The 23821-nt window shown below is 44.4% G+C and overlaps 1 protein-coding gene across 1 annotated transcript in view; it reads right to left on the bottom strand.

The window, feature by feature from the left end:
• The window catches only part of VWA3B (von Willebrand factor A domain containing 3B), a 2300294-nt gene that overhangs the window by 1725553 nt on the left and 550920 nt on the right, over nucleotides 1–23821 (bottom strand). The window contains exons 8-9 of the mRNA XM_069636259.1: nucleotides 17421–17559; nucleotides 17095–17226 (exon numbers count right to left, since the gene is read on the bottom strand). Of these exons, the coding sequence (XP_069492360.1) occupies nucleotides 17095–17226; nucleotides 17421–17559 (271 nt within the window). The remainder of the gene's footprint in view (nucleotides 1–17094; nucleotides 17227–17420; nucleotides 17560–23821) is intronic.

The raw sequence follows: 23821 nt of genomic DNA, 5'->3' as shown, positions 1-23821 counted from the left end.
GAATGGCATCCTCGTGCTAGAGAGGCAAGAGAGTGTGCTAAACTTGAGTGTGCCGCCTTGTCCCGTGCTGAAAACGTGGGGAAGGGAAACCAATGGCTTGAATATCCGGACATATCATTTCTTAAACACTTTTCTTTTGCATAACGTTGTTTCCCTTACTATTTGTATTTAGAAGCAAGGATTGGCAATAGGTTTATTAGTATAGGCCGTTTTATGTTGACAGACTCAACTAGGACTGCGTTATTATTATTTGATGGTCATAGCTTGCTCCCAGATTTAGGATTAGATAGGCGTTTTTCAAACCCAATTAAAGTTCAATAAACACCCTTGAACTGTGATCCTTTGTGTCTGTCTTACTGTTTGATACCATGCCCTCCTTACACTACTTCAACACACACCGGTCTCTCAGGTCACTTGCCAACTCACCGGCTGTGTGCCTCTCTTTCTTGGTTTTGCGATATCCACTTCACAAGTCAAGGTTAGTACCACAGGCTTGGCCTCGCCTCCCCAACTCTGCAGTTCACCTGGGATGGTTGCTGGCATCTCTGAAACACAATGCAGTCTTCGCTTGTGGGACCTGGCCTTCTCCACATGTTTTCCACGGCCTGTAGGGGGCAACGACCTCCGGTAGGGAACTCTTGGGGTTTTCTACCCGCTGCTCTCACCCCTTGGTCCGTCGCTCTGCTCCAGTAGGTTTGCCTTATTCGGGGAAGTTCTGCCCATACTCGTGTTCCACCTTGCTCAGAGTGTGTCTTTGGGTTCTGCCTTTTATTCGTGTGAGGAGAGGCAATTGGTATCAGGTATATGCACCTAGAGTCACGTGCCTGACTTTGTCTGACCCGATTAGCAGGTCAGGTCCAGTACGATGTGTGAAAGTTAATGTTGATACTCTCAGTCATCCTCTTCCTCAGCACAGTGTTTGTGTAAAAAGGGGGAGGGGTGTTGGGACTTCAGTGAATTCTAAAAAATAGGATGGTTTGGATATACAAAATAGGGGGGAATACCGCGTCTCTCCATCGGCTGCCTCACCCCCACCCCCCAAAGACCCCTCATAGAGGTGATCCTCCCACACTGGTCCACCCCCAGGGTCTGGATCCAAAGGCGATGGCTGTGCCCTGGCCACCTGACAGAGAGATCCCCGGAGACTAGCAGGTGAAACACCTTCTGATTTCTCACAGCACTAAGTGAAATTTGGGAGTTTGAGGGGGTCTATGGACTGAGTTTGTAACACAAAGCTTCCTGTAGCCTCGGCTATAGCCTTGAATAGCCGACATCTGAAAGCAAACTGCGTCACAGAAATGGTGTCTGTTGTGGGTGGAAAGGGAAAAGGCAGGGGAGGTGAGGAAGCCATCTGGGGAGTGGGGGGAGCTGGCAGAGATGAGGGGGGCACTTGGTGAGTGCCGGGGGGGGCAGGAAAGCATTATTTTCTTCAGCCGCTTTGCTGATATTCGCGGCTATATTTGCGGCTATAAAGGTCAAGGATAGCCGAGGGTATGTGCAGTTACTGTTTTTTTTCCAAAAGATATTTTTACAGCTTTAGTGATGTTGGACGTGAACAATCACACAATTGCCATCCAGGTCTCCGTTCCATGCAGTAACCAGGACTGATGCTGCTTAGCATCAAAGTGAGGAAGGAGCCAGCCTCCTCAGGCCATGTTGCCCGATAAATGAGCCAAAGTTACAAGACCACTTAGAGAAACGGGCCGGCTCTTTCCTTGCTTTGAAGCTAAGCAGGGTCAGTCCCGCTTTGAAGCTAAGCAGGGTCAGTCCCGGTCACTGCATGGATGGGCGACTGAATGGGCATCAAATTATTTTATTTTTTTAAACCGTGCTACTGTCACTCCTTGAAAGTTTTGCACTCAGAGACCATTTTTTGTATTTTGCTGAATTGCATTCTGGTAGTTGTAATCTCCCAGTCAATAATGAAAAAGAAATAGATATTTTACAGCAACAGTGGGTTTGCCATCCCGGCAGTAACTGAGACGAACCCTGATTAGCTTAATAGCGAGGAAGGGGTCAGCCCCTAAGGCCACGTTGCCTAATACATGATCCCACATTACAAGACCACTTAGAGAAACATGGCATAAGGGGGCTGGGTCCTTCCTCGCTTTGAAACTAAGCAGGGTTGGTCCCAGTTACTGCATGGATGGGAGACAATCCACAGCCCTGAATGCCATGTGCTTTCTTAGTTTTAAATATCTCATATTTATTTTTTAAACCGTGCTCCTGTCATACCTTGAAGGTTTTGCACTCAGAGACCATTTATTGCCTTTTACTGAATTGCATTCTGATAGTTGTAGTCTCATAGTCAAGATGGGGGAATAATGCCACAGTTGTACACATTTTGCCTAACACAGTTCTATAAGGATTTACATATTTGAGTGACACTATGGTATGTGTACTTTTCAAGTCACATGGGGGTGAGGAGGGGAAATGATGAGAGGGAAAGTAAGTCATGAGTATTTGCACACAATGTGGCAAGAGAGTTTGCAATGCTGGACACTGGGACAGTTATATTCCACTGATTGTGGCTGCTTTTCATGGCACCAGTAAAGGACACATGTGGGTGGACAGCGTAACTTTTTTTCAGAGCAATCGGACGGAACCCCTTGGTTCTTTATTAGGTTGGCAAGCTTGCTCAAGTATTTGGCTACTAAGATTTTATTCAGGTTGTCATGTTCACAGTGCAGATGCTAACTCACATGACCAGAAGCACTTGTTTCGTATTGGGATTTAGTTTTCCAGGGAATATTTCATGACAGATTGCTGGGTTTAAAATGTGAGCACCTTTTATACTCTGCCAGCATATTTATTGGAACATTTTCACTCTACGGTTATTTTTCTGGTGTACATAACTTTTTTTTTAAAAGTCCAATGCTATTTTGTCGTGCGCACATCCGTCTAGAGAGTAGGTCTTTTGAACTACATTTGTATATTTCACTTCAAGATATATGTTCACTTACTGTGCATATATTCATGAGTGCCAGCTTTTGATTTTTGCGACGGGCGCAAAAGTACCTGGGCATATGTTATGTTTGCAGCTGGTAATTATTTTCCCTTTTACGTGCTGCTTAAATGTGGTTAGCTGGGGTTGTGTAATGTATGAAAAACAGTCACCAAGAGACCGGCCATAAAACAAGGGGCTTGTACCACGCTGCTTAACCAAAGTGTGTGATCCTCTGCAAATAATTTAATTGCACAGGGCATCAATTAAAAACATTGGGATTTCTCAAAGCCTGCAATCTTATATACATAATACAAAATAAATAGATATTTTTACAGCTACAGTGACATTGAGGGTGAAAAATCACTGGTGAAACGGGTCCATCCGTGCAGTAACCAGGACCGACCCTACTTAGCTACAAAGTGATGAAAAGGCCAGCCCACTCAGGCCATGGTGCCTAATAAGTGAGGGAAAGTTACAAGACCGCTTAGAGCATAATGGCCTGAGGGGGGCCAGCCCCTTACTCACTTAGAAGCTAAGCAGTACTGCACATATATATATGGGTGCCAGCTTCTGATTGTCACTATGGGTTCAGAAAGTACCTGGGCATATCTTAATCTTGCAGCCGGTAATTTTTTTCCTGTTTCCCTGCTGCTTCAATGCGGTTAGTTTGGGTCGTGCAATGTATCACAACGGTCAGCAAGAGACTGGCCAGAAAACAAGGGGCTTGCAGCACAGCAGGACATTTTGACACAGCCAGTTAGGCGCGCACTGTTATGGCGCAGACATTTTACCCCGGGCCCCGTTTGGGCACGCCCAGTTAGATGCAGCCAGTTGGGTGCATGAACCTCTCGGCGCAAGGATGTTTTGGCGTGAGAGGTCACAATTGACATGAACCTGCAGGCACTTTGCATTTTGTAATATGGATTAAACGTGAAAAAAATGTATTTACTGCAACATTATAAAACAGGATCGGACATGTATTACACCGTCTCTGGGCAACATTATAAAACAAAATAAAAACACATTTGTGCTAAACGCTGCCTTCGAGAACCCTGGCGTGTAGGAGTTCAGGATGCAGCACTTAACCATTATGCTACAGTGATATTATTGTTTGGATTCGCACAAGTTTCATACTTAGCCTTTTACAATTGGACATATTAAATTGTAGGATATTGTAAGGAAGGCCATGCAGTGAAGACAGACAGAAGTGGCCACAGTTAAAGGGTGTTTATTGAACTTCAATGGGTTGGTTGAACGCCTATCTAATCCTAAATCTAAAGATGGGAGCAAGCTACGACCATCAAATAATAATAACACAGTCCTAGTGGAGTCTCTGTCAAAATAAAAGAGCATAAAAAATAACTATTGCCAATCCTTACCGCTTAAACAAATGGTGTGGGAAAATGATGTATGTAAAAGAAAGGGTGTTCAGGAACTAATATGTCAAGACAGCTGGACAATTAGCTTGTCTTCGTCACGTTTTCCGCACAGGGCAAGGTGGCACACTCGAGTTTAGCACAGACTCTGGCTTCTCCAGCACAAGGATGCAGATCAGGATATAAACCAGGACCTTCTGCAACAAAATCTCTTTACATTCAAAAGTCTCTCATTCATAGAATGTCTTGGATACAAAACACAACATCAAAGTTTCTTTCTCTTCAGGAGTCTCACGTTTACAAAGTCTTGGGTGCACTATTCACCCTGGGTCTCCCTCAGCCGGGCTTGTACCCCTTTTATACCAAAATTCTCAATATGTCTCCTTCGATCGGGCTCAGACTTTGCACTCTCGCTTTCTCCTTATTTCACAGTTCGATAAATTCACAATAGGTCTACCTCAATCCGGCTCGGACCTTGCACTCTCGCTTTCGCCTTATTTCATAATTGAAGATTTTCGACTGTGCGATGGATTTCACTTAAACCCTCGCAGGACCACTACGATAAATTCTTACTTGATTTCTATTCTTCATTTTCACATTCACACATTAAATTTCCTTTTGCCACTTCTTTGTGGGATTTATCAGTCAGAGACTTTCAATTGGACACACACGCAGTGTCGGACCACTCTGCTACCTTGCATCTCAGTTCACGTTAAATGTTCAAACAATTCTGGCCTTTACCCGGGTCTTTCATCAAACATTTCAACGTTCGCTCTTTCGTGTAAAAATGTTGCTGCTTGCAACCTTCGCTTCAACACAGATCGGCTTCATACAGTTTCCTTCAAATCACCGGCTGTGTTGATTTCTCTGCTTACGGCTTTGATTCCGGAGCCAAGGACGATACCACAGCAGCTGCTGCTCCTCCCCTACTCAACCAGTCATACAGGAGGGCCCCCGTTATCTCGGACACACAATGCAAGATTCTTCGGTTTCCCTTCTTGGCATTACACATGCTGCTTTCAGATTTCTAGGAGTATAACCATCACTCGCCAAAAAGGTCAAGGGTATCTGCTTCCTTGTTCTCCTTTCACAGTCTGCCGTCTCTCTCGATCGGCTCAGCTGCTGCCCGGGAAGAACTGCTGCGTCGCGTGCTTTGCCTCACTCAGAATGTGCCTCGCGCTCCGCCTTCTATCCATGTGGGGAAGTTCAATTGAAGTCAGGTGTATATGGTCAAAGGTAATTGCCTGACTCTGCCTGACCATGGTAGTGGGACAGGTCAGGTATATTGCTCAGGTACCAGACTGTTTTCTCCCAGAGCGGGCTGTCTGTGTAGCAGTGTTTGAGTAGCGAGGGGGGGAGTAAAAGTTCCCCGTCTCGTACCTGGTAGGGGGGTTAAAGGTGTTAGAGGCAAAGGGATACCGCGTCTCGCCATGAGGTTTCCAACTCCCCAAGGAAACCTGAGAGAGAGATCCCCGGGGACTAGCGGGTGAGACACCCTCTGGTTTCTCACATTAAGTATGAAATGTATGCACCATGAAGCACTAAGCAATTGTGGCGTAGTGGTTGAATGCTGGTCCTTGAACTCTGGCAGACCAAGGACCAGCACAATTTAAAACAGTATATTTTGGTAAACACTCTGTATTCTGAACTATGTAGTCTTAACAGGCATGCCTTTGATCCATGTGGCCTCCTTCATGGAAATGTTCACCCAATCACTGCATGATTTTAAGAAGGTCTTTTGAGCTGCACAACCAATGGGTTAATAATAGTTGTGCATCTTCCATTGCACATGAGCCCGCTGGTCTTCTATTATAATATTTATTCTGATTGCACACTGCACAAGATTGGACATAAATTCTTATGTCGTTGTTCATCCTTGGCCACCAGAACTGTCTCTGTATACGACGGAGGGTGTTGGTGATTCCACGGTGTCCGGAATGGAGGGTATCATGGCATAGATTTGTGATCTTATGTCTCAGCTCTTGTGTCGGAATAGCCAGCCGTGTTTCCTTGAATAGAAATCCGTCCTTCATCTTGAGATTCCTTAAATTGCTTCCTTTAAACTCCTTCCAAAGTTCGAAAGACGGTGTCTTGGCTTGAATATCCTCCAGTAGTGTAATGGCTTGAGCAACAAACACTGTGTTAGGAAACATCTTGGGAAAAGCCTGGTCCTCAAGGGGCTCATAATCAGGACACCTGGACAGGGCAACAGCTATGGGGTTATGTGCTCCAGGAAAATTGTGGATTTGGAATTGATATTAGGCAAAAAAGAAGGCCCCGTGGGCCTGTTGGCTGTTTCTGCATTCCAGGATTGTAAGACCTGTAAGTTCCGATGGTCCGTACAGACTTGTTCTGGGTGTTTGGCTCCCAGAAGGAGATGATGCCAGTCAGTGAAGGCTTGTCGGATGGCTAGCAACTCCTTCTCCAGGACAGAATAATGAGTTTCACTGGGAGTAAAAATACGGGAGAGATAGACAATGGGATGTTCCATCTTGTCATCAAGTTCTTGTTTCAATACTGCTCTGATGGCGTAGTCGGTTGTATCAGTTTCAACTAGATAGGGTTGGTCTGTATCAGGTTGAGCTAGGATAGTGGCTCGAGTGAAATCCGATTTCAATCATTGAAATGCTGACTCCTGAGCTGAGGACCACTGAAACGGAGTGTTTTTCTTTAAAAGTGTGACAATAGGGTGCACAATGTCAGAAAACGTGGGTATGAATTTCCTGTAAAAGTTAGCTAGCCCCAGGAAGGATTGAATGTGTTTCACAGTGGTAGGAACAGGCCAAGACAGGATGGAATCAACCTTGGAAGAATCCATTCCGATGCCTTTTGGGCTAAAAACAAATCTGAGGTAGTGAACGGTTGATACATGGAAAATACATTTTTCAGGTTTGGCCAGGAGCTTATGTTCACGTAAATGTTGTAGAACTGCCTTGACGACGTATTCTGGGTTTTTCCGAGGTTCCTTGGAGTAAATCACTATGTCGTCTAGGTATACAATGATGAAAAGGAACAACATGTCAGAAAAAACCCAATCCATGAAACGTTGGAATACAGCGGGGCATTGGCAAGTCCAAAGGGCATCACCAGATACTCAAAGTGGCCAAAGGGAGTTCTGAAGGCTGTTTTCCACTCATCGCCTTCTTTTATACAAATGAGATGGTAGGCACCCCTGAGATCGAGTTTAGTGAAGAGGACTGCACCGCTCACTGCCTCCAGGATGTCTGAAATAAGAGGTAATGGGTAACGGTAATTGAGGGTGCATTGATTGAGGCCACAGTAATCCAAACATGGTCTAAGCTCCTTGGAATCTTTTTTTGGAATGAAGAAGAGAGAGGCTCCCGCTGGGGACTTGGAAGGCCGAATAGTTCCGTTTGTTAGGTTGGTGTCCAGATATTCTCAGATGGCCCTCTTTTTTGGCTCGGATAGAATGAACATTCTTCCAAAGGGAATCAACGCTGAAGGTTCAGTATCAATGGCACAATCTTCAGGCCTGTGAGGTGGGAGAGATTGAACAATGGCCGTTGAAAACACATCTGAGTATGTTTGGTAAGCCTGGGGAATCTGGACGATGTTGGAGACTGTTAACGAGGATTGCTGGGGTTCCTGGAGATTTTCAGAGGGGCTTGGCAAGGTGGCAAGAGATAAACAATGGGACATGCAGTGTTCTGATCCAAGAAACAAGGAGCCTGCTGCCCAATTGATGTATGGATTGTGTTTCTGTAGACAAGGCATGCCTAAAACCATGGGATAGTGGGCAGATCTTATAATGTCATATCTAATCATTTCTTGATGGTTGTTTATCGAAAGTAGAATCTCCTTGGTTTGATGAGTTTGGGTCCTGAAGACAAGGGTCTACCATCAATGGCTTCAACAGGTTGCATTACCTCTTTTGTTTCTTGGGGAATGTGATGGCTGAGGGCCCAATCATGATTTATGAAAATTCCCATGGCTGCGCAATCCACTAAGGCCAGGATGGGGTAGGATTCTTTTTTGGAAGGTGACAGAAATGTCTGTAAAATCACGAGATTGTTCTGTGCTGGGGAGTTCAAAGAAGGAATTGATAAGGAGCAAACACCTTTCTCCCGAAACTGTGCTCCATTTAGGATTGGGAGCTGGCGTTTCCCCAACGCCGAGGCGGCGCAATAGGACACTCGCTTACAAGGTGTTTATCAGAGGCACAATACATACACAGCCCAGTATTGATCCGACGGATCCTTTCTTGGGGGGAAATTGGTCCTCAGAAGGCGCCTAGTTGCATGGGTTCTGGACTGAGGCCTGTGATGCAGCGGTTTCTTTCCTATAGGGGTGGTCTGTACTGTCTTTGGGGATGTTGTCTTAGACTTCCTTTTCTCTGCCTTTCTTTCCTGGATCCGGAAATCAATCTGTAGGGAGAGGTCCATGAGAGCTTGGAAGGAGCTTGGGCGAGCCACCCTAGCTAATTCGTCCTTTATCTCATCGTTCAGACCTCTTTGAAAGAGGGTGAAACTGGCTTCTTGGGACCAATCGGCCTCTTTTGCTAGTTGTTTAAAGCAAGTCACATATGTGAGCATATCCTGGGACCCTTGTTGGAATTCAAGCAGTCTTTCTTGTGCACTATAAACGAGTTCTAGGCGCACAAACATGGCCTCAAGGGTGTCCACAAACCCATCATAATCATCCAGGAGTGCATCACCCGCATTGACTAAGGGGGTTGCCCAGGTTAAGGCATTGCCCGTGAGATGTGATATCATGAATCCCACCTTAGCTATTGGGGTGGAAAAGTAGTACGGTTTGAAGGTAAAATGTACCAAACAAGAATCAAGGAAGGAACGGAGGGTTTTTGATGAGCCATCGTATTTGTCCACTACTCCCCCCAACACAACACTTTCTTTGGCTGCAGAGTCACGAGATAAAACTAACTGCTTTAATGCCGCATTCTCTGCCTTAAGGTTCTAGACTTCAGTGGTTAATTCCTGCATACCTCGCATGAGGTCTTGAACTGCGGCTTCCATATCTGCCTTTGTATCAGGTTTGAGGCGTCTCAATCTGTCACAAGTCTCTCCCCTTCGCACCTGTTTTACTTGCAACCTTCTTGGAAGTGACTGCCTTCTTTCGCACAGTCTGGGATTTATACAGGCCCGTGTGCGAGTCTTCAGATTCCAGCGTGAGTTTTGCAATGTCCTGTGCTGGGTAACGTTCAAACATCCAGGATCGGGAACCAGGAAGGGAATAATGTCCTGACTCGGAGTTACAGAAGTACTGTAGAACCGAGTACAGAAAGGATCCAGGAAGGAAGCACGGAAGTAGGAGGGTAAGGAAAGGGAACGAACGGGAAAATATGATCTGGGAATTGGGAACAAGGACTAGAAAGGAAGCACCGAGCGTACTCCGGCAACAAACGTCTGACTACTCCAAGCAGTAGCATTGAGACGCGCAGAGCCGCGGGGGCGTGGCTGTTTAGTAGGAAGTTGCACGTAACGTGCAAAGGCTGGCAAGCAGTGTTTCAAAAGAGATGGCCATGTTGGAAGAAACACAGAGTTCAGACCTCGGTGCATCTGGACCACGAAGTCCAGAAAAGACGTAATCGGCGGTTCATGACACTTGTACAATAGGACACTTGATGGACAAAACAAAATTACAAGTCACAAAATGCACAAAAAAAACAAGAACTGGATGGGCATCTTATGAATTACATGGAGACAAGCACACACACACCCACACCCACACACACTGACACTGAAAACTCACACTCGACGTGCCACAATGCTCACATACACACACGGGTGCACAGGCCTGCGCACACACTAACACTCACCATCACGGAGCAAATGCACACTGCATCCACAATCCCTCACACACACACTCAAATCAAACACACACACACACATTGCATGCATACCCTCTCAGATAACCTGCACAACCTCACACCACACATTCCCCCTTAGACGGCGCATATATTCAAAAAGAGAACTACACTGTTTCGGGGCAACTTTATAAACCAGAAAAAAAGAAATGAAAAAAAAATTATCGCATTCATGCAGAAAATTGGAGAACACTGGCCTGCAGGAGTTCGAGATGCTGCACTTAACCATTATGCTACAATGGTATTATTGTTTGGATTCTCACAAGTTTCATACCTAGCCTTTTATCATTGAACATATTAAATTATAGGCTAAGTATGAAATGTATGCCCTGTGAAGCAGCAAGCCATTGTGGCCGAGTTGTTAAATGCTGGGCCTTGAAATCTGGCAGACCAAGGTTCAGGGCTGTCTGTTTATATTTTATTTAACTAATTTAATTTAATTAAAAGAAAAGCAACGCAACTGAGAGGTGGCGAGGTTTGTTGCAGTGCAGTACATTGATCTTATTTGGCATGAGGGTTTTCACGCGGAAAAGGGTGTGCTGAAATAGGCGCTGCAGCGGAATGGCTGCGCCAAATCGGCACGCAGCAAAATGACAGTGCCGAAAAGGGGTGTAATCAGTTATATTCAATTTAATTAGTATTGTCACCAGTGATGTCATCATTGATGTGATCTGTGATGTCATCATTGTGGTCATAGACTGCGCAACAGGGGTGTGAAGTTAAGACGGCTTTAGCTGAATTTCAGGGGTTTTGTTGTGTTAAGTTCTCACCTTAATGTCCTTGCAACTAAACTTTTTTCCTTGAATTTCAAAGATTTTGCTACAATGTATGGCTCACCTTAACATCCCTCCAACTAAAGTTTTTTCCTTGAATATATGTGTGTATGTAATTTAATAAAGGTGTATATTTGTCAGTATATCAGTGTGGTCTATTTTCTATGAATAAGTGTGTGGACTAATTGTAACCTTTTGTCAGCCTACGTGCACTCACTTGAGTTAAGCATGACTGCTCTGTCTTGTTACTTACTTTAAGAGAGACTTGGCTTGCCTTTTAGGTTGTGTGTACTTACCCCATCTGAAGGTTGGTGAATGTACAGCCCTCAAAAGAGAGTTAAAAACACTTAAACCCTCATAATATTAAGGTATATGTAATTGTTTCATTTCTTATGGCATACAATGATCAATATTTTTAACCAAAATGGTTACAGTTGACAAGCCCAGTTGACATGAATAAAAAACAAATTAACATTTCTGAAAAAAGAACAGTGTAGAGTTGATCTTCAAATACAATCTGTCACTTGTTTAATTAATTGTGAGAAAGGAAATAAAGGAGATAACTATTGTAAGAAAGGAGACAAGGAATCAAAGGTAAATAAAAGGAAAAATAAACAATAGAGAAAAAAAACATGTCGAGAATCCATTTAATTTTCTTGTAAATGTACAGGGTTATCTGAGATTCAAAGTTGTTATTGGCTGGTTAATTACTCCTGTTTTGTAATTAAAAGCATGATTTAATGTTAGTTACTACCAAAGAAGCAATTTAGGATATTTTGTGTACACCTGGGCCCTACCTGTCCGCTAGCACCCTGCCACTACCTGAGCATCTTATTCCCTCGGTCCCACGGGATGCATGCCATCACCTGAACCCTCTGACCTGTGGTCCGCCTGCCACCTTCTGAGCCCTTCCTGTCGGCTGGCCCCCTCTGCCACATCCTGGACTCTTTGTTCCCCACTGACTGCCTGCTACAACCTGGACTCTTCTAACCTCCCCTACACTCTCTTCATCACAGTACTCTCCTCCCCCACTCTGTCATGCGCATTGTCAGACTCCACTCTCCTTGTCCTCCTTACTCTTCCCACTCTTCCCGCCCTCCTTCCCTCCCCACTCCCTCTTCTCCTTTCCCTCCCCCTTATCCTCATTCCCTTGCTCAACCCCCTCCCCCACTAACCCATCCCCTTCCATCCCTCCCTCATCGTCCCAACCTCATCTATCCCCCTATTATCCAACCCTCCAGGCTCATCAACATTGCTCTCTGGAATGCTAGATCCCTCTGCAATAAGACCGCAGCTGTCTTGGACATGTTCTTTCGACTCAACCTTTATTTCCTCTGTATAACCGAAACTTGGATTCCCATTCACAACTCTACTGTTCCTGCCTCTCTCACCACCTCCTCCTCCTCCTCCCCCTTCTCTCATGTCTCCCGTTCTTCAGGTCGTGGCGGCAGCATTGGTCTCCTCTTCCACCCTAAATACCTTTCTTCTACCTCCTCATAGCCTCTTCCAACCTTCCCTTCCTTTGAATAACTTTACAAATCCTTTACTTCCCCTCACCCTATTTCCTTTCTAATTATCTACAGACGTCCTGGCCCTCTTTCCTCCTTTTACGATGACCTTGACCACCTTCTCTCTCTTATCTCCCCCTCCCCCTGTCCGCACACTGTACTTGGCGACTTCAACCTTCACCTCTCCACTCCCCCGTATCCTTCCCCTCTTCTTTCCATCTTTGACTCCTACCTCCTCTCTCCCTTCTCCTCTTACACACTCTTCTGGCTCCACTCTTGATCTTATTTTGAATTCTACCTACTCCTCCTCCCCCATCTCTACTTTACCCAACTATCTCTCTGATCATGCTCTACTCTCCTTCTCCCTTTTCCTCCTCTCCCTCAACCCACTCCGTCACCCTCGCCCACATCCTTTTCTTGACGAGATCTCCGTAACGTTAGCCCTTCTCTCTTTCTCGACACTTGCTCTTCCTCTCATCCCCCTCTCTCTGATTTCTCCGTTCTCTCGGCTAATGAAGCCCTATACTCTCTGTGCTCCTCTATCTCTTACAGTCTTGACCAACTCTACCCGCTCTCTTCCTTTCGTCCTACTTGTAAACCTTCTCAACCTTGGCTTTCCCCTCACCTCCTGCCCATGCGTCGCCTCCTCCGCCGCCTCGAGCGTCGCTGGCTCAAATTCCCCTCTTTATCTAACCAAACCTCCTATTTCTCTTACCACTCTCTATATGACTCCTGCCTCAGCTTGGCTAAATGTTCATACTATTCTAACCTTCACCACTCCCAAGCCTCTCATCCTCGACGCATCTTTCAAACCCTTTCTCATCTTCTCTCCCCACCCACTCCTGACCCCTCAGCTACGTCTCCCCTCTCTCCTTCTGACTTTGCTGACTTCTTCTCTTCCAAAATTCTTTCTCTTCGCCAAAACATTAATTCCTCCCTTTCTTATTCCCCTTCCTTCTTTCCCCAGTTCCCCGCAGCTTGTATGTCTGACTTCTCTCCTGTCACTCATTCTGATGTTTCCCCCCTCCTGTCCAAATCTCATCCTACTGTTGCCCCTTCTGATCCACTCCCCACCCTCCTTATTCCGAAGATGTAACCTCTTCTCCCGCCTTCAAGCACGCTACTATCATCCCTATTCTGAAGAAACCTTGTGCTAACCCCCATCTTGCATCCAACTTCCGTCCATTCTCACTTCTTCGATTCCTCTCTAAATTTCTGGAACGCTTAGTCTATTCTCGGCTCTCTGCTTTTGTCGCTAACCTTTCTCTCCTTCCCCCCCCTCTCAATCTGGCTTCCGCCCTAAGCACTCAACTCCTCCTCACTGCTCACTACTCCTCAGTCCTCATCCTCCTCGACCTCTCTGCTGCCTTTGATACCGTTGATCACCCCTTACTTCTCAACACTCTTTCCTCTTTTGGTTTCAAAGGTTCCGTCCTCAACTGGCTCTCCTCTTACCTTTCCTAACACTCTTTTGCTGTCTCCTGGGGCGGTCGTACCTCCTCTACTCTTCCCTTGGACTACAGTGTACGCAAGGCTCTGTTCTTGGCCCTTTCTTATTCTCCCTTTACACCTGCCTTCTCGTCCCTATTATCTCTTGCTTTGGAATTTCTCACCATTTCTACGCAGATGACACCCAGCTTTTCCTTTCCTTCTCTTCCTTCACTCCTAACCTCCACCTTAATCTCTTTTCTTGTTTTACTGCCATTAAAAACTGAATGTCATCCAACTTTCTCTCTCTCAACACTTATAAGACTGAAGTCTTATTCTTCCCCCTCCATCTCCCACTCCTTTTATTCATTTCCCCCTCTAATCTACCTTTTTCTGCCCATGCTTGTAATCTAGGTATTTACTTTGATTCCTCCCTCTCCTTCACGCACCATATTTCTCTTACCTCTCGCGCATGTCGCTACCACCTTTTCAATATTCGTAAAGTCTGCGCTTCTCTCACCTTCCATGCCACTAAACTTTTAATATCCTCCCTCATCTTCTCTCGTCTTTTCTACTGTTCTTCTCTCCACTTTGGACTCCCTGCTTCCCATCTTGCCCCCCTCAAATCCCACTACCACTCTGCCATCCATACACTCTGTCTTCTCTCTTCTCACAACTCCATCTCCTCTTCGCTTTCTTACATTGTCTGGCTCTCCTTTCCCTCCCAACTTAAATTTCACATCCTCTGTCTTGTCTTTAAATCTCTTCACAATCTTGCTCCCCCATATGTCTCCTCTCTCCTTTCGTTCTACACTCCCTCCCGCTCTCTCTGATCTGCTGATCCCTTCCTACTATCTTTTCCCCCGCCCCCATGTGCCTCCTCTCGTTTCCATTCCTTTCAGCTCGTTGCACCCCTATACTGGAACTCCCTACCTCTCTCTATCCACTCCATCCCCACCTATTCCTCCTTCCGTACAAATCTCTTCTTCTCCACTCCCCACCCTGTTACTCCTATCCCCTCTTTTCACCTTTCTCTTTCTTCCCTCATGCCCTCCTCTTCTTACCTTTCTCTTCCTGCTACGCTTCCTCTTATGATTCCTCCCCTCCTTGCATCTTCATCTATTCCTCTTCCTGTCTTCCTCTTCCTTCCCCTTCTTCACCCCCTCCTTTCTCATTTATCTTCAAAGGCAAATTGTTCTACTTACTGTTTTACTGGTTTGATTCATATTTTGTAATTTGCTTCTACTGTTTCATCTTCAATGTATTCTTGTTGTTATCATGTAAAGCGCTTTGGCGTAAAGCGCTATATAAACATAATAAATACAAATACAAATCATTGTTACTTATTCTCTTGATCCTTTCCCCATTAGTTTATGGGTATTGATGGGAAACAAATTAAAGTTTGGCAGGTCTACATCAGGAAATGTGCAATCTTGATTAATAATTACCTTTATAAACTGTAATATTCTAATTTTAAACAAATAAATGGTGTTTCCCACATACCACATTTTGCAAAGACGTTTTATAGCATATATACTACGAATTGTGTTTCGCAATGAATCATGTTTTTATTAAACTGCCACCAGAATAGTAATTCCTCATGACTATGTACTTTTGGAACAGAAGTTCAGACTTGAAATGCAACCTCTGCAATGAACTGACTTGACTGTCACAGCAGCTGTCAAAGGGGCACTTGTGACTTCTGAACCTGCTCTTTGCCACTGGAGAGCAGGAGCTGAAGATCAGGAGACTGATGCAGCGGGGGCAAGTCACTGTGCTTTATGCATGGAGCTTATTAAAGTGGGATCTTGCGAGCAGATCATCATCTCTGAGATGGAATTACCCATATCATTTTATTCATTAACCAAAATCAAAAAAGCAGGGGCTACGACATCCTTGTCACATTAAGGTTAGACAAATCTCCGAATTTTCAGAATTTAAATGTAACCTCAAGACTCATTTATTTGTTAAAAGTTAGGCTAGTGTCATATTTATTTTTGGGGATATCTGTGTAGAGCGACGCAGCACCAAGAGGCCATTACGGTGAAAGCGTGCTTTAGAAATACCAACACATTACATAGCATAACATAACAGTGATGTTGGTACAGAGGGGAAAGAAGGAAGGGGCTTGGCAGAAGAAAGTGTAATTGAAAAGCTGTGTAATCTATTTTTTTTATCTTTTACATGAACCACTAATTTTCCCACCCTACCAAACCCAAGAATCTCTGTGTCACAAAACATTAAATCCGTAGTCCAGATGCAAAGAGATGCTTATGATTTTTTCATCAAGTGAACCGTGGTCCCCAGTCGGTTCCATGTCATCTCATCGCAGGATTAACCAAGGATTAACCATTTCTGGGTTTTTCTCCGCGGAAATTCCATCGAAAAAACTCATCAAATTTTTTTATTTTTTTTTATTTTTGGGGGGTTCCCCCAAACCCCATCCCATTTAATGTTTTTATATATACGAATACCCCCACCCCATATATATATATATCCCTAAAAATTCGTTTAGTTTTATTTCCGATAGAATTTCTGCGGAGAAAAGCCCAGTGAGGGTTAATCCTGCGATGAAATTACGTTGTACCCTCCCAGTTCAGGAGGTTTGACTCTTAAGCACACTGGCTTGCCTTAGGGAATATTTTTCATGCCAATTTAAAATTTACTGTCGTGACAAAAGGAAGCCAATGTAACTTTATTAGGCTAGTACTTTAAGAATTAGCATTTAGTGAAATTTAGCAAAAAAGTGCTTTTTTGGCTGTAAATTTCTAATTTTTTACTTTGACTTACTCCGTGAATCAAATTACTGATGGCTTGCTTACTTCTAATCCAGTAGTTCACTATCAAGGGAAGTAAGTCGATAGCTCACTGCGTAGAAGTGATGTTGTACACACTAGCTCATTAAATGTGTAAGGATTGATAACCTGAAAAACCAAATAGAGGCTTCTATAACCAGTGCCCTTGTTATATCATATGTACTGCCTCCTGATTTCCCACAGGATTTAAATGGTACTTTACCTTGCCCCTGCTTTTCAACAAGTGATCGCTCCTGTCTGCTCCTGCTTTCTTTGTCAAGGATCATCTTAATGCAGCCTTGTATAACTCAAGTAGAATGTCACCAGAACCTCTGAAGATTAACGTACAAGCTATGCGTTTGACATGTACACTACATATGACATAAAAAGCGTGTTTTGAACCGCCTGCAGCTCTTTTTTACCTGCAGGCCTTTCACCCAAAACCAGGCGTTTTCTAAGTTTTCTTCATTAACATCAGCAAGTTTTTCTTTCCAAGAAGCCACGTGTGCATCAAATTTCACAAAGTTGAACTTGTCTTTGTGTCTTAGCTGTTCCTGTTGAAAATAATTGTCACTGTATTATCAATTATATGTAATCCCCTTCCCAAAGTAAAATCAATTACACCAGATGGAGTTACAAAATTGCTTGCGATTGTTTAGCTCTACTACTAAGTTCATGTAATTGCTCTGAGAAATGGCATTTGCATTTATGCATATGACGGAACACAATGTGATCTACTGCATCTGACCTGCATCAACTGGAAGAGTTTCTCCTTCACCAGCGAGAGCTTGTCTTTCATGGACTGAGACGTGTCGATCATGATGCATACTTGATCTTCCACCACTGTGCCAAAGAGTTCCCTGCTCCCATGCTGCAACCATGTTACTCTGTGTATAAAAAAACAACACCATTTTGGTGACTCTGTGCTCTTGAATGGCATATGTATGCGAATATTTCCAAGAAGACAGTTGAGCAAACATAACTTGAGTCCAAATGCCGAACTACATTGTATGCAAAAAGTAGGAATGTCAAAGGTTATAGATAAACATCTTATACCATTTATCTATACCAAGCCACAGATGTCACAGTGCTACATAACCCTGACTCCAAAATAGCTGCCTTTTAATAACCTTCTAAACTCTTAATAAGAATACTACATAACCGAGGGCTTGGTTGGCACTGTACCCTCCATCACCCATGTTAATCACCCTTAAACCACAGTATAGCCCAACTAACAAGCGGTTGGTGCTTTTTAAGTGGTTTTTAATAACTGGACTTTAGTTTACCACCTGTTATTTAGTAATCATAATGAAACAATATGTTACTTTACCTGTTCTACTCTTCATTTTCTACTCACGCTTTGACTGGTCATCCTCACATTGTTGTAACATGTTGATAAATTGACATCATTGTGTTAAGTAAAAGAATGCATCCAAGATCCAGAAATGGAGAAATGGCATGAAACAGAAAGTGAGAGGAATTGAGGTGTGACACTGAAATAACATTAGAGCTTGAATGTACAGACCCTTTAAGCAGTTGATATCTACTTGACTAATGAAGACTTCCTACATGTTACTTAATTATTGTTTCTCTGATGAAATTGGAGTTACCCTATATCGGTGACTATATGCCCTACTTATGTACCAGTCTTTCATGAGGAGAGAGGTCATATGCATAGCACTTCAATCAGAAGGAAGCTGTATGGTAGACCGACAAAACGCTTAACCTGAAGTAAAGCGTCACACTTCATTTAGTCACAAACAGGTAGTGGTTGGGATAAACGCATATAGGGTCTAGGAGCTGGTCTACAACAAAACTGGAAATGGCTGTTCAAAGTTACCAGGATCAGGGTGGGTCAAACAAAGTTTCAGGGTGATTTCTCTCATGGGGATACAGGTGTCCCCCAGCTTCTCTAAACTCAAATCAGTCCCAGGAGTTTAGTTCTAAACCATGTCTTAATTCAAAGCCACAAGGATATTGCACCCAGAAGCTTATTTCCTCAGGTTACAGTCATAGTGATACAGCACCCAGACGCTTATTTGCCATGAAACATCTGCACATGAATATAAAGCCCTATTTGCTGTTTGTAATCCAGCCAGAACAATGATGCCTAGCCAACTTCTTCCTGATCTGAGTTATATAGACCCAGTTCCCCTTTAAATGATATAGTGCCCTTCATACTAATAAAGGACATCATGCCTTTCTCACTCTTAAGGGATATGGCGCTCTTCATGCCTGCAAGCTTTTCCATTCAACTACACTCAAGAAGCTAAGGGATTCCTGCACTTGGGATCTTTTCTCAGCCTCAACAAAGTGACATGGGTCAGCCCGCCCCGTTGACTTAGCAACTTTAAGACTACCGTTCCTAGCTCTTAGCTACGGCCTGAGGCTCTCCTACTATCTACTGAGGTCTGACTTTCCCTTCTAGTACTACTGGCATTTGGAGGACATAGTCTCCTGCTTAATTTGCTTTTCCTGATCTGCCTCGAAATCCTACTTCACCTGCACATTTTTAGGCCTTAATGCTTTGTTACATTTTTTTGTTTATTCGTGATTGGTCTAGGATTTCCGAAACGTTTATGGGCCCTTCGCATAAGTTGGATTGCTCAATTAATTCTATGAACCTAATACTGCGGTTACAACCTTCACAAGACCAAATAAAGCCAGTCGGCCATTTTGACATCAGGGTGAAATCTCACCAAATTGCCAGCTCTATGGTGCCCTGCTTCATTTTCTATCAACAGCTCCCTGTGGCATTCCCGCTTCTGTGATTTCCTGATTCTCCTTGCTCCTTGCTACTCCTTTCTCCAGTGTGTCAACTTCTGGTATGGATCTGTCCAGTGCTCACAGGGATCCCGGATTGCAGGTAAGACCATGCAATAGCATGGTGCAGCTATCACCTTTCTGTGTTCCATTAGTGGCAGCAAGAGCTGGGCTCTTCTTTCACTCTGGGGCACCTCCCTAACATAAAAGGTCGAACGTGTCACATGCTAACAACAGTAGAACTGCTGGGTCTGCCATGACACAAGCGTTGCCTAGGCCTCATAAGTCTGTAACTGTTGGCATCTCCTCATCCAACCTGTATGAAAGAGCTAGGATCAGGGTATTGACCAGAAGCATAGTTGTAATTTAGCATTTTGTGTCTTCTGATCAGAGGCTACGTGCCTTAGAACAGGATATGGCAATTAGCTTCAGGAGGGGATCTGCTGCTCCCACCCTGTACCATCTCCAGGCTCGCTGCTGTCACGTTATTGGCCCCTTTTCCTGGGCATTGTGACAGTCAAAAGTTTGTCTCCATCACAAAAGGCAAGGTAGAGATAAACAACGGTGTATTCAAAGTTCCTTTTTAGTGTCCAGGGAACTTGATGCTCAGAACACCTACGTTCTTGTCAGTAGCCTCAGTAATTGACACTGCATCTTCTGAACACATAGAACATGGCAGAGAGGGTTTGATTTATAATGATTTTGTTTTTAATTTAACATCTGCAGTTTGTAACTGTACTGTAGCAGAGGCATCTAGACATAACAGTAAAACTATCATGTAAAAAATCACATTTCCATTAACAGAATGAAATGCAGCAATTGAAATTAATTAACACGTGTATGCTCAATGTCACATTATAATATATAAGAACACATTACTGTAACCCTTTGTGAAATGAAAGAAAATGAAACTTACCTGTAATGCTGGTACTATAGCGTGGGTATCATGAGTTATGTCAGAAGGACGTGTAGAAAAGTGCTGGCAAAGGCCTCTGTCGCACTTTAGCCTCAAGTTCGTTTCTCTTAACAGGTCCAAGAGCAGACAGACTGCATTTATCAGTCCTATTGTTAATGCAGCTCTTCACCATCTTGAAATGAATTAGCCAATTCAACAGGAAAATAAACTTGGCAGAGAAATGATAAATGGGCAAGAATACAGCTGACCTATGCAGACTTAAACCCAAAAAGCCGTTCCTTCTCCACAACGTAGTCTTCCTTGCCTTGCCTATAACTGCCCCTTAAATCAATGCTGTCCGAACAACATAAAGGTGCACATCAAAGCACACCAGCCAGGCGCAATAATCAGGCTGGAAAAAAGACAATGGGCCTCATTCCGAGTACGGCGCTAACCAATGGCGCTATTAACGCATTGGTTGACGCCGTACCCGGAACGGCAGCGCCTTGGTGGATGGCGGAATCACCGCCCCATTCCAAGGTTGGCGGGGCGGTGATTCCCCATTCACCAAGGCTCTTCCCCATCCCAAAATGAGCCCCCATAGGGCTCAATGGGAATGGGGAAGATGCAAATAACGGTGACCGTTCATTACGGTCACCGTTATTGGCTTGGGGGCCCCTTTGCGCCCTCGACTTTAACACCTGCTCAAAGCAGGCGTTAAAGGCGAGGGCGCAGAGGGAACTCGGAGTATGGCGGTAAGGGAATACCGCCACCGGTCTCGTTACCGGTGGCCGCTATCCCTTACCGCCATACTCGGAATGAGGCCCAATGACCTGCATAAAACAACAATAATGTTAAAAACACTTTCTTTATTCCAGTCAATTTCTGATTATGTATATCTTTCACCATCCAAAAGATGTATATATCACTACTTGGAGAGTTGCTTTTTTAATAATGTTGCTGTTCATAAGATGTTGCTGAAATGCAGTGCACATCAAGGGGCCAGTTCACAAAGAATTTACTATCAATAACTCTGACCAACCTTTGATCTATTCTTGGAGAGGGCTCTTTGATAGCCAAAGAAGCTACTCTCAGTAGCTCTCCCTAACACCAAGAGTAAGTTGCCGTGCATGTCAGAGGCGGCCGTACTAGGCGGTGCGGCACGACGTGCCTCACGCTTAGGGTGCTTTCCTCTAATTTCTCTGTGGTGTGGAGGTGCAGCAGAGAGCAGCGAGTGGAGCGCTAAACTGTTGGGACGCGGCCACAACATTAGCGTTCCCACAGCTCTCTACCCCCTCCCCGCAGTTCCAGAGCTCACTGATAGTCCTAATCCTCCCGCATTCTAGTCCCGCCAGCACCCCGCTGTCTCCCAACACTGATGGTGTTTGACGTCTGACGCTTGGTGTACGGGATAGCAGCGAGCACACTTTTGCTATACACCCAATGCGCTACTCGGCTTGGGTAGTATAGGCAGGTAAGCGGCTCCATTGCTGGCCTCTCTCCGGCGATTATTATTGTCCCGATCAGGTCACTGCTTATTTCTGCTTACTTCTTGCTTCAGTTGATCTTCCTTCCCCTGCATTTGGTAACTGCACCTGCTCTCTTACTGGGGCATGGTTCCCCAGCCCTTTTCTTAACGCTACAACTAGCGAGGAACCCTTTTTGCCTTCATCACCCGTTGCCCCTCATAGGAGGAACGATGGGCTCTCAGAACTCCTGGCACATAGCACCAAAAGGAGACAGAACCTCCTGCTCGAACAGCTTTCTTTCACCAAATTGCTGCATATCAACAAAGATCTGTTGAACGAGTTCAAGAATGACATACCTAACAATGTTGATAATGCATGCGCTTCTCTACGCATACCGATGTTCTTACAGCCAAAAGTTGATAATCCTTCCGATAAAGGAGTGAGTATTGGGTCTGCTCCCGTAAATAAGGACTCCTTTAATGCTGAAAGCCATACACTGATGGGTGTACACTCGGGACATACCAAACAATCTTTAAATGGGAACCAGACGGGCGGTGACTCAGCAGTAAGGATAGATAGGGGGGCTGCAACCTCATGTATCAGAGACTTGGCGTCTTTTTAAGGAGCAGATGCTGCGGGACATTGCAGCCTGCTCCAATATGGAAGACTTTCAGAAATTGATGTTGACTGTTAACACGCTTATTCCACCACTATCACACCGGCAGAAGCCTACCCAACTAAAACATGAAGGAACAATAACTCTGCACAAACTACACCTCTCCAGTTTGGTGTTCACCAGGGCTGCCAAACAGCTGATATAGTGCCTACCGCTTTAGGCTTGCCCCAGCAGTTGGAGACTATTCTGCTAGCTCCTTGCTTGGTGGGTGATCCTTCATGGGAGGCTCTTGATTTGCCTGTTCCTAATCCTGGCCAAATTCCTGCCAAACAATCTTTAGGATCTAACACCAAACAGGTGACCTTTAGGAGTCTGCACACCAGGAAGGTACAAATGTAATGTTCAGAAGGCGGAAGGAAAAGAATCAAGAGACTCATTGCGAAATAAGGTACTCGCTTGGTTACGTCAAAGAACTTGACCTGGAGTAGTTAGAACATCAGACCTGAAGATTGTACGCAGGATTGACCTCAGCGATTGGTGCTCTCTGAAATCTAGTGACTGTGTCCTAGTGGGCTGCGGGTTTAGCACTTTACCTACCTATTTTAGATCATGTAAATATCTCCCGAGGGGTTGCTCGAACTGTAAATTGATGCTCTAGGCTCCTCACCTCGATTAGGCATTGCTTATTTTATGACCAAATGGTCCTTATATGTCTATAATATATGTCCAAGGATGCATTCATCCATAGTTTTCTTTTTTTTTTCTTTCTGCTAGTGATATGCTGTTATTCCTTGCTTTTGCCCACCCCTTTTCTGTTTTATGTTGTTATATTTTCTGTTGTATGTCTGTACGCGCCATCACGCCTTTGGGTCCATTGTGTGCTATACAAATGAAATAAAGTAAAGTAAAGTAATAGTAAGTCAGAGCTACTAATTGTAACTTCTTTCTGAATCAGTCAGTGTGTTTGGAAACTCCTGATAAGTCATTGTGTAAATTATGATGTAGTTTCCTGAAGGGGGGGGGGGGGCATAGTTGCCAAACTGAGCAGCAATGGGAATGGGGAACACGGAAGCACCGGGACCGTTAACAACGGTGCCGGTGCTTCCACGAAGGTCTGGTTACCATGGCCATTGTGCCCGGCAGGACCGGCACACTTATAATGAGGCCCATTGTTAATGGAACATAAATAAAGGAGGGAAATTACCTTACAAACAATTTTCAAGAAAAACATCCCAGGTCAAATTTGCAAATGGGCTTAAAAAGAGGTTAAAATAAGGCTTGATGGAGGAACATAAATAACTGAAATTTCACATTTTACATTAATAGAGAGTACAGGTGCTGACAAGTCAATGTGTCATTCCAGAGGTAAGATCAACCCTGAGTGTTGGGGAAGGCTTTAACACCTG

Source organism: Ambystoma mexicanum, chromosome 7p, assembly GCF_040938575.1.
Source record: "Ambystoma mexicanum isolate Mex_15411 chromosome 7p, UKY_AmexF1_1, whole genome shotgun sequence".
Taxonomy (NCBI): Eukaryota; Metazoa; Chordata; class Amphibia; order Caudata; family Ambystomatidae; genus Ambystoma; species Ambystoma mexicanum.
Note: the sequence above shows the minus strand (reverse complement) of the source record. Positions and strands in the feature narration are given on the sequence as shown.